Below are 14,057 nucleotides of genomic sequence, written 5' to 3'. Positions count from 1 at the left end.
TCCTTGCCCTTGAGATGCCAGAAACACAGGTTAGTGTTGGAAGGAAAACCTAGCTATGATCAAGATGAGATGAGATATGTAAATTCACTCCCCCAGCCCCCGTGTCCTGGGGCTCTGGGACTCAGAGATTCCGAGATCTCCACCCAGAGTCTCTGGAGCACCAGCCTGTCTCCAAAGGATGCAAAGAGGAGGCTATGCTCTCTCTCTCAGCTCAACACAGAGGGCAGGCTGGTGACTCTACAGAAGCCAAGCACCTCCCAGTCCTGCTGAGTCAAACACAAGCCCCAGGTGGAAGGGACTCGATCACACTGTTGAAGGGGTTTCCACCCCATTCCTTTGAGAGAAACTTCCTGGTGTCAGATTTTGGAATGAATGAAATAGGAACCTTAAGACAATGAAACCTATGATTGATGGAAGTTGTAAATGTCGTTTTCTGTTTGTTTTTTTTCCAAAAAAATAAACGTCAGCAACTTCTGGGGCACCAATACACACATGCTCCCTGGTTAGGAGTGGGACTGAAGCCCCCTGATTGAAGCGTTTTTCACAGCCCTAAGTCCATTCTAGGTCCTTTCTCTCCAATTCTATCGTTCTGAGGCATTAAAAGGCAGTCCCTCATTTCTCAACATTTCCCAAATATTTTAAGCTAGTCTGACAGTTTGACACGTGATGTGCTAAAATAAACCTCCTACTAATCTGAGTGAGCTTAAAATCCAACAACTGTAACTGCTTATGTGAACGTTTATAGAGTTATATTTGCATTTTATTTTTTATTTTTTATTTATTTTTTTTTTTGTGGTACGCGGGCCTCTCACTGCTGTGGCCTCTCCCGTTGCGAAGCACAGGCTCCGGATGCGCAGGCCCCGCGGCCATGGCTCACGGGCCCAGCCGCTCCGCGGCACGTGGGATCTTCCCGGACCGGGGCACGAACCCGCGTCCCCTGCATCGGCAGGCGGACTCTCAACCACTGCGCCACCAGGGAAGCCCTATTTTTTATTTTTAAAAATAAATTTATTTATTTATTCTTTTGTCTGCATTGGATCTTCGTTGCTGCTTGCGGGCTTTCTCTAGTTGTGGGGAGCAGGGGATATTCTTCATTGCGGTGTGTGGGCTTCTCATTGCAGTGGCTTCTCTCTTTTTTTATTCATTCATTCATTCATTCACTTATTTACTTACTTACTTATTTATTTTTGACTACGTTGGGTTTTTGTTGTTGCACACAGGTTTTCTCTAGTTGTCACGAGTGGGTCTACTCTTCGTCATGGTGCGTGGGCTTCTCATTGAGGTGGCTTCTCTTGCTGCGGAGCAGGGGCTCTAGGCGTGTGGGCTTCGTGCTTGCAGCACGTGGGCTCAGTAGTTGTGGCTCACGGGCTCTAGAGCGCAGGCTCAGTAGTTGTGGCGCACGGACTTAGTTGCTCCGTGGCATGTGGGATCTTCCCAGACCAGGGCTCAAACCCGTGTCCCCGGCATTGGCAGGCGAATTCTTAACAACTGTGACACCAGGGAAGTCCCTATATTTGCACTTCAGTTATACTTTCCCCTTGATCTTTTTTACTCTTTTGAATATTCTGAATCTGCCCTAAGTTCTTGGAGGGGTAAGACCACGGTTTCTTATCTCCCTTCTCCTTTGTATCTCCTGAAGTTCCTCACTACCCAATGTTGATCCCCAAGTGACAGAGCCTCCAGGCGCAAAAGGCACCTCTGTGTGACTGGGAAAAGGTGCTCATCTGGGTGGACGAATGACAAAAGGAACCTCTTTGGAGTAGAAGAATTAGAAAGTCAACCGTTCCTCCAGGTAGGTGGAAATAGCCCCAGCCTGGGTGATTGGCTTGGTGAGTAGAGGAGGGCTAGATTCCAGCCCCTTCATCACCAGCCTGGTGTCTTTGTGCAGGTCACAACCTGCACAACTGTACATGGCAGCCCCACAAAGTAAGCTGCCTATGGAAATTACTTTCATCAGGATTTGCAACAGTTTTCTCAGCTGTCAGCTTCTCTTTTTCCAGACTCTGTCTTGAGAGTAAAAAAATAAATTTAATGGTAGAAATAAGCATATTCCAATATTGAGAAATATTTGCTCATTCCTAATATGCACAAGAAGACTGCATTTTTTTCATTGTGGTAAAATATTCATAAAATTTATCATCTTCACCATCTTTAACAGAGAGATATGAAAATAATTTAAGGAGCATTACATTTTATTTTTAAGCAAATTCCTTACATTTAAAATTTTTCATTGGAAGAAGTCATTGTTTGCCGATCACTTTGTATTTGATTACAGACCTTAGTTTTGAAATTGAAGGTAAGAACTATACCCAAGGACCTCTTTTACTTTTCCTCTCACAACCTTAAAGACCAATAAGAAATTTCAAAGTGTAAGGTAAGAACGTCAGTTTGCAAATACGTGGGTTGGGAATACGTACATCAGCAATTCATCAGACTAATGCTTCAAGATGAATGTAATCAAATCGTTTCCTATTCTCTGAAGCATTCTGCAGAAAACGTAAGTCCTATAAAAGCCCTTGTTATGTGAGAATATTGAGACATTAGATTTCCCATGAAAAGGTGCAGTTGCATCTTGGTGTTTAGAATTCAAACCTACAAGTCTGTATTATTTGTATTTGGCTTGATCCAGTTATTGGATGATTTACAATTCTGACTGCCTTATTTAAACCTAAGTCCACAATTAACAGACTCCCTAATCCGATGACACATCACCAAGTTCTCCAGTGCCTTCACTGTTAGTGCCAGACTGAATTAGGATATGTAAAGCCAGTACTCCCAGTGGATCAGAATCCTCACCCAGGAATAATCTAGGACATAGCGATATAGGGACTCAGGATGCAAGAATCAGCCTTCAGGTTCAAAGCTGTATTGTGGGAAATCCCTCAGGAACCATCCGGGTGACAGAGGGCATGTACTATCACGCTTTCACAGTCCCAGAACGTACTTATTGGCGAGTTTCAGGAATGCGACACGGAGTTTCTGTTCACTCCTCTCCTGTAGACTCCTTGGATGGAGGAATCTTTTCAGGTTACTTAGTCCAACTCCATTCATATGTCAGAAACCTCTCTTTTCCCAGTAGCGTGTGAAAGACCCAAGGGAATAAGACCCAGGAGTATAATGGCAATGAATTATTGAGTCTTCTTTTCCCATTTGGCAATAATGAATCCAAATAAGATTTTGTTAGTTTTGGTGGACAGGATATTCTCTATGAGTCAATAATAAGTTTTTAATTCCAATTAGGATCACTATGACAGCAAGAGGCTAAACAGAGCCAGAGGGCGCACTCACAACACAGATCAAACCTCCCTCCAAGATACAGAGGCAGACGTAGAGAACAATGCGATCGGGCAGGCTGTAGAGCTGCGGATCCCGAAACCTGCAGCGTACACTTTTAGGGTATAAAGCTACAGGTTTTAAGAGCACACCTAGATGCCAAATGATTAAAATCTTAGAATAAAGCTAAAAGAGGAAAAACTCTGCATCACTCTTTGTTATCAGCTTGGATATGCTGGTCCCCTGGCAGCACTGGGCAGGGGTGATACACACCTGGAAAGATGCTAAGTACACAGGGAGGAAGTCACTACACTCTGCTGGCAGTCTAGTGGTAAACAACAGTCAATGGGACTTAAAAAAGGGGATCTCAGAAACGTGAAGCTTTTCTTCCCCCACAAATACAGACATCTAGATATAAAGCAGCTAGAAATCCCAGCAAACTAGTTGTTTTGTTAATAGCTAAAGGAATAAGGGACCATATGGAGGGATGGAGAAAGAAATTAGGTTTCAGTTCAAGTCATATCCATCCAGCCCAACCTTCAAGGAAACTACCCTTTCTATAAGTGGTAAATGAAAATTAAAGAGAGAGAGAGAGAGAATTCTGTATGTTCTAAGGAATTCCACACCATCCAAGTAAAAACTATAAAAAGAGGTTAAAAGACATGCTTAAGGCTTACCAGAGATCTTTTTTTTCTGTTTTATTTACTATCGTATCTCTAGAGTTTAAAACAGTGCTTGTCACATAGTAGGTGATGTAAAAGACCCAAGGAAATAAGACCCAGGAATATAATTGCAATAAATTATTGAGTCTTCTTTAATTTTAATTCTTTTTTTCAATAAATTTCTGTTGAATGAACACTACAGTTGTCAATGGGAGATACAGGAATGCCAAAGAGTCTGACTGGAAATGATTGATAGCAAAATATTGAGTAAAGTGAAAATCACTGCTCCATTCCTAGCCAGAAATATATCATAAACTCACAAAAATCTGTATTTATTCTAGATTTAGAAATATTTTAAAAACTTTCAAGAGCTTCCAAAAATGAAAAAAAAAAGGTCAAGTAAAATTCCATACATAGAAATATACTCTTCTTAATGCTTTAAATGTTCTTGGTCTAGCTCTGCTTTTGCCCAATATGCCAATCAAATCTAGCCATTATTGTAGATGTTTTAAAGGAAAACTAGTATGTACTGCAGATGGGATATTTCTCTGGGAAACCCAGGTGATGACCCAAGTAGGCCTCCCAGGGTGATAGCGACTTCCTCCCAATCCTGGTCTGGACCTTGGTTCTACATGTTCAGAAACCAGACATGTCAGCACACCAAGGAGAGATCCATCTCTCAGAAGCAGACTCCCAGTAGTCAACCTCACCATAGACTGATGGAAAAAGCCCAGTTAATTAAAAAAAAAAAAAAAACCCACAGAATTGCCAAGAAGACGGGCATCCTTTGGGAAGCACATTCCTGATGGGCAAATTCTAGAGAGCTAAATTTGAAGTCTTCATGTTACTTTGGAGCATAGAGTTAGAACAAGAGGTCTCAGCTATAGGATTCATATCTTCATGAACTCTAGGCCAACACTGCCTAATGCAGCCTTCACTACGATAGGAATACATGTAACCCTCAAACCAGACAGGTTAAATCCTTTGGTCAGGGGACCCCAACCCCAAGCAGCATTTAGAAGGGCACTGCCAACATCTGTATCTATGACTTTCCCTTTGGTGTTCCTCCATGACTGATGCATTCCCATTCAAAATAACACATTTTAATTTAGATATGTCTATACCTTCAATGGGGTCTTAAAGTGTTAATGATCTCAGAGACTGTCATTCATTCATTCAACAAATATTTGTTGAGATCCTACCATGTACCAGGCACTGATCTGGGCAGGAAGAATACAATAGTGAATAACACAGACAAAAACCCCTGGTCCCAAGGGGCTTACATTCCTTCTCTTTAACTTCTGCTACTCTGCCTCTTTAAGATGACTTTGCACTATGGGCTGATTGTATAGGTTAATTCTCCAAGGCAATCGAATCTCTCATTTGTGACTGCTGCCATTATGTGCTTCCTATAAATACAAAAAAACAGGTGGTATCTTCTATTAGGGTTTTAGAAAAGGGAGAAAGATGTGTAAGTTCATCAGGTGATTATACTATTGGAGTCCAGAAACAAAAAGTGAATTTCTAGGTCATTGCTTGAGATACCAGAGTGACACAGTCTTGCCAATAATTGAGAGCCTTGTATTCTTCCAGAAGTAAACCCAATCAGGAGGATTTTAAAGAAAAATATTAGAGAACTGGAAAGGAGCGTGGGATTCGGAGTTGTTCTGTATGTGTGTGTTCTATAGTCTGTCCCAGCCAGTACCTAGCCACAGACAAGGCAAGTCACCCGAACTCCCTAGGTCTCCTACCCTCATCTTTAAGACAACAGGATTTGCCTACATCACTAAGGCACCAACACCTGCAAGATACCATGATTTCCCCTGACAACAGGAACCAAGTCTTATTCATCTCAGTTTCCTTACAGGGCCTTGGGCCATGGCCCATACATAATGACCACTCCATAAATACTGCTTTATCAAACACTGAACCTATTGTAATACCACTGTGGCAGCTGAAGTCACTGATATTCCAGAAGATACCTTTAAAAATTGTGTGGTTGCTGTTTGGCTATGGAATCCTTTATTCACATAAACTGCATAAGTAGGAGATGAATCTGAGTCTGCTCTGGTGATGCAGTCTCATCACCACCCGCTCCCCTACTCCCAACTATCTCCAAAGAGGGCTACACAGAACCAAAGTGTCTAAATGAACATATACATCAAATTTAAAAGTGTCCCCATGCAGGTGAATTTATTTCTGGCTATCAGATATTTGGGGGCCAAAAGATTCTCCAACACCTTGCTAAACTGAAAGGTACCTTCATTTGGCCATTTTCTGCCTTCTGTCTAGCTGTGTTCTCCATGGTTCGCCTCCCTCTTCAGACTCCCTCGTCTATCCTCTGGTCCTGACTACTCTCCTACCCATCAGAGCAACACCCTCCAAATGGACTTCATCAGTATCCCCACGTGCTCTGCCTTCTCTGTCTTCAATCTCAGTTGCCCATACCAACGCCCGCCCAGCCTCTCAAGCCCAACCCCTTGGATGTCATCCTCAATTCCCTCCTTATCATCTTTCTCATTCACCAAATCTTGCCATGTCTCTTTTAGAAACGTTTCCCAATTCCTACCCTGTTAACTGATTTAGTTCAAGAGTCTACTATTTTTTGCCTGCGCTTTCTTGTTAGCCTCCTAACTGACTTTCATGCCTCTAATAGTTATTCTGGCAACTATCATTTATTAGGGTTTTTTACATATTAGGTACTTTGCTAAAAGCTATACACACATTCTCCCATTTGATCCTCCCAATCTAATTGAGTACTGTTATTCCCGGTGTACAGACGTGAGTCACAGAGAAATGTCAATTACTTGCAAATCATCACATGTAAAGTAAGTAGCAGAGACTTAGATTTCGTGTCCATTTGACTTTATAAAACTCTTTCCCATCTAATTCACTTCCCACACTGCTGCCAGAGGTGGTTCTCTAAACCACAGGTCTGATGATGCCATCTTGCATACTACAGAATAAAACCCAAACCCCTTGCCTTGGTATTAAGGTCTTTCACAATTTGCCCCACAACTTGACCTTGTCTGCCCCAACAAGATCTGCCTGTCATGGCGAACTCCTCACAATTCCCCACAAAGTTCAGATCCTTTGACAACTTTAACATCTTCCTGGAATGCCATTCTCCCTCTTTTCTGCCTGGTAAACTCTTATTTATTCCTCAAAACGCTATTTAAACATCACTTCCTAGAATAATTTTTTACCACTTCCCAAAGGAATTCCTCTGTGATTCTAGAGCATTGTGCTCAATAACCTGTCACGGAAAAAACATAATGTACTTACATTGATCTCTTCACAAGGTACTTATCCCACTGGAAAAACAAGTTCCTGGATGACACAGATCACAATATACTCATCAGAATATCTCCTGATGTACCTTGTCAGGTATCTGGCTCACAGTTGGTGCTCAACTAATACTTATTGAATGAAATGGACTTTCTATTTCCATTTTGCTTAACTCCTTTCACTTTTTAATCCTATAGTAATCTGGCTTTGTCCCAACTACACTACCAAAACTCATCCTGAAAATCACCAGGCCATGTGGAAATTAGGCATTATAATTGATAAATGATAGAAGAAACACTTAGATGATGTTTAGTTATCATTTAGTTCAGGCTTAGTTCCCACTATGCTTTGGTTTAGAATATATTATATTCCATCTATTTTGTACTAGTCAACACTTGGCCATGATAATGTTTGTTTTTCTTTTAAAAAAATAATCAATTATTTATTTATTTATTTATTTATTTTATAGTTGTCTGTGTTGGGTCTTTGTTGCTGCGCGCGGACGTTCTCTAGTTGCAGCGAGCGGGGGTTACTCTTTGTTGCGGTGCGCGGGCTTCTCATTGCAGTGGCTTCTCTTGTTGCTGAGCACGGGCTCTAGGCGCATGGGCTTCAGTAGTTGTGGCACGCGGGCTCAGTAGTTGTAGCTCACAGGCTCTAGAGCACAGGCTCAGTAGTTGTGGTGCCCAGGGTTAGTTGCTCTGCGGCATGTGGGATCTTCCTGGACCAGGGATCGAATCCATGTCCCCTGCGTTGGCAGGCGGATTCTTAACCACTGCACCACCAGGGAAGTCCCCGTGATAATGTTTTATTTCCTAAAAATGACTAAGCTTTGTGATCCCCATCCAGAAAGCAGGTAGACCAATGATGATTAGGCTCCCTGCTTCACTAGGTGAGTCTTAGGAGGAAACAGCCCCCTCTGAAGGAAGAGCGCAAGGAAAGAGCAGCCAGTGAGGTGCTTGCTGTGCTCTGATGCGCGAGAGCTGGGTCGCGGCTGAGCCTGGTCATGCCTTGAGGCTGATACCGCCACACATCCTTCCTGCCTGGGGCTTTCCTTAGAACCCAACCTGCCCCGCTCAACTACTCTTAGACAGGAACTAAGATGTGGTCAGAGAGGGCTCACTCACACAGCATCAGCTGTGAGGCACAGCACTGTGGGGGGAGAATGCTTGATGCCTGTGTGACCTGTGACGGGGCTGGGAATCTGGAGGATGTACTGTCACTTCACTCGATACACAGACTTCCCTTAAAAAAGCTTCCTAGCCTGGCACGCTGTGTTTGTTGGAAGAACCATTAGTAGCAGCCAAAACCTTCTTAAAATGCCAGGCCTGAGGAGCCTGTTTCAATCTTTACTACAAGACTGGGCAGCACCTAAGGGTCGCACATCCCTTCCTTCTTCCAGCACCTTCCGGACCTCCTCTCTCTCCTGGATGCTGCTTTTCAGCCTCCTTGATGACATTTTCCTCACCACCACTCCCACAAGTAGTATTTGGCAGGAAACCGCCCTCTCCCTGGTTAAGGTCGTGGGCAGTTTCATCTTAAATGAGATGGCTCTCAAAATGCTCGGCACCTTAGCCCAGATGGGCAGTGGCCCATGGGGTGCTCTTCTTTGGTTGCTCTCCCCCCAGATCTCAAAGTGATAAGTCTAAAACTAAACCTTTCTTCTTTCTCCCTCATGCTAAAACCTATACTCTGCATTACCTAACTTGATGAATTGCCTTCCTTTCATAAAGTGCCCTCTTCCTGCCCCTTCCAAACTAACCAATGACCAGATCCATGCTGACTCTACCCCTGGACCAGCTCTCCAATCCATACCTTCCTTCCACTGCCTTAGTCAGGTCTGTACCCCTTACGTGGTCTCCCAGCCTGAAGTCTCTTTATTTACACTTCTCTTCTGGTTATTGATACTTGCTTCCTTGTCCTGGTGGTGTGCAGACATCTGTCGTTTCTCCATGCTAGACTATGACTTCCTTGGATACACAAACCCTCTTTTGTTTTTGTTTTTTGTCCTATTATCCCCTGTGGTAACATTGTGCTTTGCACGTAATAAATTCTCAATAAACAGACTTTGGCAATAGAAAATGGATTATCTTAAAGGGATGGTACTTATTCCCCCAAAGGACAGCTCATTAGATAATTAATTAAATATTTGCTCTAACCTCTTCCCAGCCCGATTAACAATGTTACATATGCACACAGACCATATGCACAGACACACGCACACAAGGTATGCCCTTGACTACCTGGAAGTCAATCTTCTAGCAAACACAAAGAGAGGAGCTATCTCCCCCCAAATTAAAACATAAATTGGTTAGCATTTTTCATTCCTAGTTTTCCTTGAGGGAAATGACACAATGTTTAGTGGCAAATGAGAAATTATTTTGCAAATTTATCTCCTCCCAAGGCTACCAAACATGGGTCATGCATCTTCCTCTCTTGCATTTTGATCCCATTGCTATGACTTGTGTGGTAATTATATTACAAAGCTATTATCCGATGAAATGAAAATGGCAAAACAATTTACATGCTTGTCTAAAAAAGACTCATTAGAATGCAATTATAAGTGAAATTACAACGGCAAATTAATTGAAATGCGAGTCTGGAAGGCACAGTTGGGAGACCATTAAAATGCTTCTGTGGAGGACTCACAACATGGAGTGAAACCACACATTGCTGGGGACACATTTTAAATTCACTAAAGCAGGCAACATTTACGAAGAGATGAAAATATCTGTGCTCCTATTGTTCCCCAGCATTATCTACACTTGTGCATGCCACCTGGGGGTGTGTAGCACCATCAGAGTTTATGGGTTTATGGGACAGACTGACAGGAGCCCCACATGTGATACTGCACTTTCATTCAGCACAGAGAAGATAAAGGGCAAGCTCAGCTTAGATTTTTCTGAAATGCTTCCAATATAAAAGCTAGGATCATAACAAGAAAAGTTTGCTACTCTAAATTTAAGCCTGCAGGTATTGAATATTTGTGTAGATGTATTTCTAACTATCTGTCGTCTTAAAACATTCTGCTGATATATTCCATGAGCAAAATCGTGATAAATATTTTGACTCCGAGGCTTACAGTGGGTAGACTTGCTCACCAAAGGAAAAAACAAAAAACAAAATACAGTGCTATGTATGAAACAGATATGCTGAAATGATCAATCTGACAAATAACTAAGGACCCTCCTCTGAACCATGATTTGCATTTTGATAGTTGAACACACAAATGAATCTACCAGCAAAAGCCATGCAATATACGTCCCCACTCCCTCCCCTTCACCCCTCCCGGCTTCTACAGATCCATCTCTGCCAGGTACGAAATTAAAGAAACAAATGCCTAAGTCAGACAGAGAAAGACAAGTATCACATGATATCACTTATATGCGGAATCTAAAAAATTAATACAGATGAACTTATTTACAAAACAGAAACTCACAGACAGACTCACAGACATAGCAAACTAACTTACTGTCACCAAAGGAGAAAGGGGGGGAAGGGATAAATTAGGAGTTAAAACATACACACTACTATATATAAAATAGATATACAACAAGGACCTAATGTATAGCACAGGGAACTATACTCTATATTTTGTAATAACATATAATGGAAAAGAATCTAAAAAAGATATATATGTATAACAATCATTTCGCTGTATACCTGCAACTAACACATTGTAAATCAACTATATTTCAATAAAAATTTTTAAAAAATAAAATTTATAATGAATATTTAAAAATAAAAAAAGAAACAAATGCTAGGAGTGGATCATATAAGAGAAACAAGATGTAAATCCTTGTCTCACGCATGATTCTCTCTCTTATGTTATCCTAGAGCAGGTGAATAGATGACATTTAATTTTTTTTACACAGAAAAATTCTCAGCATCAATAATTATAACTTTACTTAATAGAGTTACTAAACTACAAAAAGATTTGTATGCTTTGGTTTTTCAAACTTTAGTTTTAAAAAGTCCCTTGGAAACAGAGACACCAAGTATTCTTTCTTTCTTTCACAGACTCTGAAACACATAAAGGTTTAACATGCACATAAACATGTTCTCTGAGGTGAGCTGAGCAAAAGGGGTTTGAAAGGCCTCATGACTTAATGTACCAAGTGTTTGACGCGGACCTTAAGCTTTGGGGATAGTCTGCTGTGCGCATGTTCCTTGGCCTTCTCATTTTCACTCCCATAGGCAAGTGGGAATGTTAACTACAGCTGTGTAACAATATGAACCTTGAGTGCATGGTAACTTTAAAACAAAAATCAAACCTGCTCTCTAGATATTTTATAGAGAGGTCATATTATTTTAACACATATAATTTAAATATTAATATGATTCGAAATCGATTTTTAAGTCCTATGAGGAAAGGAAGTTTTTCCAGTGTAGGCAAAAAGGTACAAACTTGGAAAAGGAAAAAGTCATCTAGAAACAATTCTATAAATAAGGGTAACTGAAAAATACCAATAAGCAAACATACACATAGATTATAGAAAAAATAAAAATTGTCAGAGTCCCGAAATTATTTAAACCATAATGTTATAGATAAATTTGAAATTTGATATCACATTAGTCAGAGTTTTGTAGAATTAACCTCTGTATTTAGAAAAGTGTCAGATAAGTTTCATATAATGGCTTTGGAAGTTAATAAAGGAGAAACTAATGCAACACTTGTAATAGTGTAAGTTAAAGTGTATTGCTCTAACTTACTTCAAAATGCATAAGCATAAAAGTGGGATTGATGGATAGATAGATAGATAGATGGGTAGGTGATAAAGAAAATACGGTAAATCTTAACTAGAGAATCTGGGTGGTGGATATCTATGGGCATCACTGTACCATTCTTTTGATTCCTTTGCATGTTTAAAATTTTTCAAATGTTGGAAAAAATGCAGGGCTCCATATGAAAAGTATTTATTCTATTTGTTAACTGTCCTCAACAAATAAAGCAGTTTCAGAATGTGTCTCTCTGACATGATGCACTCACCTAGCCATCCGGATCCCGAGTCTGGTATGCACAGGTCTGTCTCAGCGCTGGGCAAAACAAAGCCCACGACAAACACCTCCACGCCATCCGCCATCAGGGCCATGCCCAGGACAAAGAAAAGGGCCCACTGAAAGCGGCCGTGACCACACTCTTGGATTATCAGCTCATACTGCTGGGCTAGTTCTTCCTCGTCGGCTCTCCTCTCTGATTCCAGCACCCGGCGGTCCTTGTACTCCTCGCCCTTGGGCTGCCCCACTGCCACAATGCTGTCTTTCCCTTGGTTCATGTTGGGGATGCCCTGATACTCCCCTTCGTAAATTTCATCATCTTCATCGTGACCCTCAGTTGCTTCACTGGAGCCTTCATCATCATTGGCCTCCCCATTATAGGTTTCTCCCGGTGGGTAACAGTCATCATCCTCTTCCTCGTCTTGGAACCGACTGTAGGACCTCTGGGTGTATTCATCCTGGGCCCGGTCCACTGCTTGATTCACCTTCTTTACAGTCTGTTTCTTCACCTCTCTGGCAATGTCCTTGGCACCCTTCATCAGTGAAGTCCTATCCTTATAGGAGTCTTCCATCTTACCTCAACTGATGGCCAATGAGAAGATGGGAATTTTTCACAGACTCTGGTCAGTGGTTCAGTCCTGACAGCATCATCCACTTTGGGTTCAAAATGGAACTGCAAGAGAAGAAAAACCACAGAAGATGTTTTTAATTTTTTTCCATGTCTTTTTCACCATCTAATTCTTGGTCTCTTTTCACTGGCCCCACAAACTAAGACACAGAATTCACTTTTCCTTTCTTTTGAGCACTCAGGTTGCTGGTTCTCTGCTCAAGTGAGATCAGAACTTGGAGTATTTAGGGGTTTTACATTATTATTATTGTTTTTAAGGAACTCTGTCTCCTGGGTAAGTTTGCATAGAATGCACAAGCATTCCCCTGAAAATACAACGGAATATCTTACACCTTTACAAGTACATCCAACTTATTTCGGAAGTGCTAGAAAGACAGACCCTGATTGAGACAAGTAATATTGCTCACAGATACATACATACGCTGCAAAGGCAAACCCAAAATAATAAAAGAATCCTGTCTGACCTCATTTCCTCACAATGAAAAAACAAACAAACAAAAAATAAGCAAGCATCCCTATATACAATGCTATCAAATCATATATGGGCACACCTCATTTTACTGTGCTTTGCTTTATTGCACTTCGTAGATACTGTATTTTCAACACGTTGAAGGTTTGTGGCAACCGAGGGTCAAGCAAATCTATTAGCGCCATTTTTGTAACAATATTTGCTCACTTTGTGTCTCTGTCACACTTTGGAAATTCTTGTAATATTTCAAACTTTTTCCTTATTTGTCATGTGATCTGTGATCAGTGATCTTTGATGTTACTACTATGACTTGCTGAAGGCTCAAGTGATGTTTAGCGTTTTTTAGCAATAAAGTATTTTCTAATTAAGGTGTTGTCTATTATTTTTTAGATATAATGCTATTGCACACTTAACCAACTACAGTATAGTATAAACATTACTTTTACAGCACTGGGAAACCAAAAAAATTTGTGTGACTTGCTTTATTGCAATATTCACTTTACCATGGTGGTCTGGAACTGAACCAGCAATATCTCTGAGTTATGCCTATAAATATTTATAAAATGCATTTCCTTTCTACCTTCATTGTATCTCCTTCCAGTAAATGATAACAGAGACTCACATGGCACCCAAAACTGACAATGAGTATTTCCCCCTAGTATGGCAGTCATATCTGTAGGAAATTGGAAGGGTTCATCAAATGATTTGACAGACATTTTTGATAATCACTGAATTAGAACAT

At 41.1% G+C, this 14,057-nt stretch overlaps 1 protein-coding gene across 1 annotated transcript in view; it reads right to left on the bottom strand.

Moving 5' to 3' along the window:
* Positions 1-12,790, bottom strand: part of SV2C (synaptic vesicle glycoprotein 2C) — a 191,956-nt gene extending 179,166 nt beyond the window's left edge. The window contains exon 1 of the mRNA XM_024125151.2: positions 12,211-12,790. Within this exon, the coding sequence (XP_023980919.1) occupies positions 12,211-12,790 (580 nt within the window). The remainder of the gene's footprint in view (positions 1-12,210) is intronic.
* Between the last annotated feature and the right edge of the window lie 1,267 nt (positions 12,791-14,057).

The sequence above is a fragment of the Physeter macrocephalus genome, chromosome 8, assembly GCF_002837175.3.
Source record: "Physeter macrocephalus isolate SW-GA chromosome 8, ASM283717v5, whole genome shotgun sequence".
NCBI lineage: Eukaryota > Metazoa > Chordata > Mammalia > Artiodactyla > Physeteridae > Physeter > Physeter macrocephalus.
The sequence above is the reverse complement of the archived record's forward strand: the minus strand, read 5'-3'. Positions and strand labels throughout refer to the sequence as shown.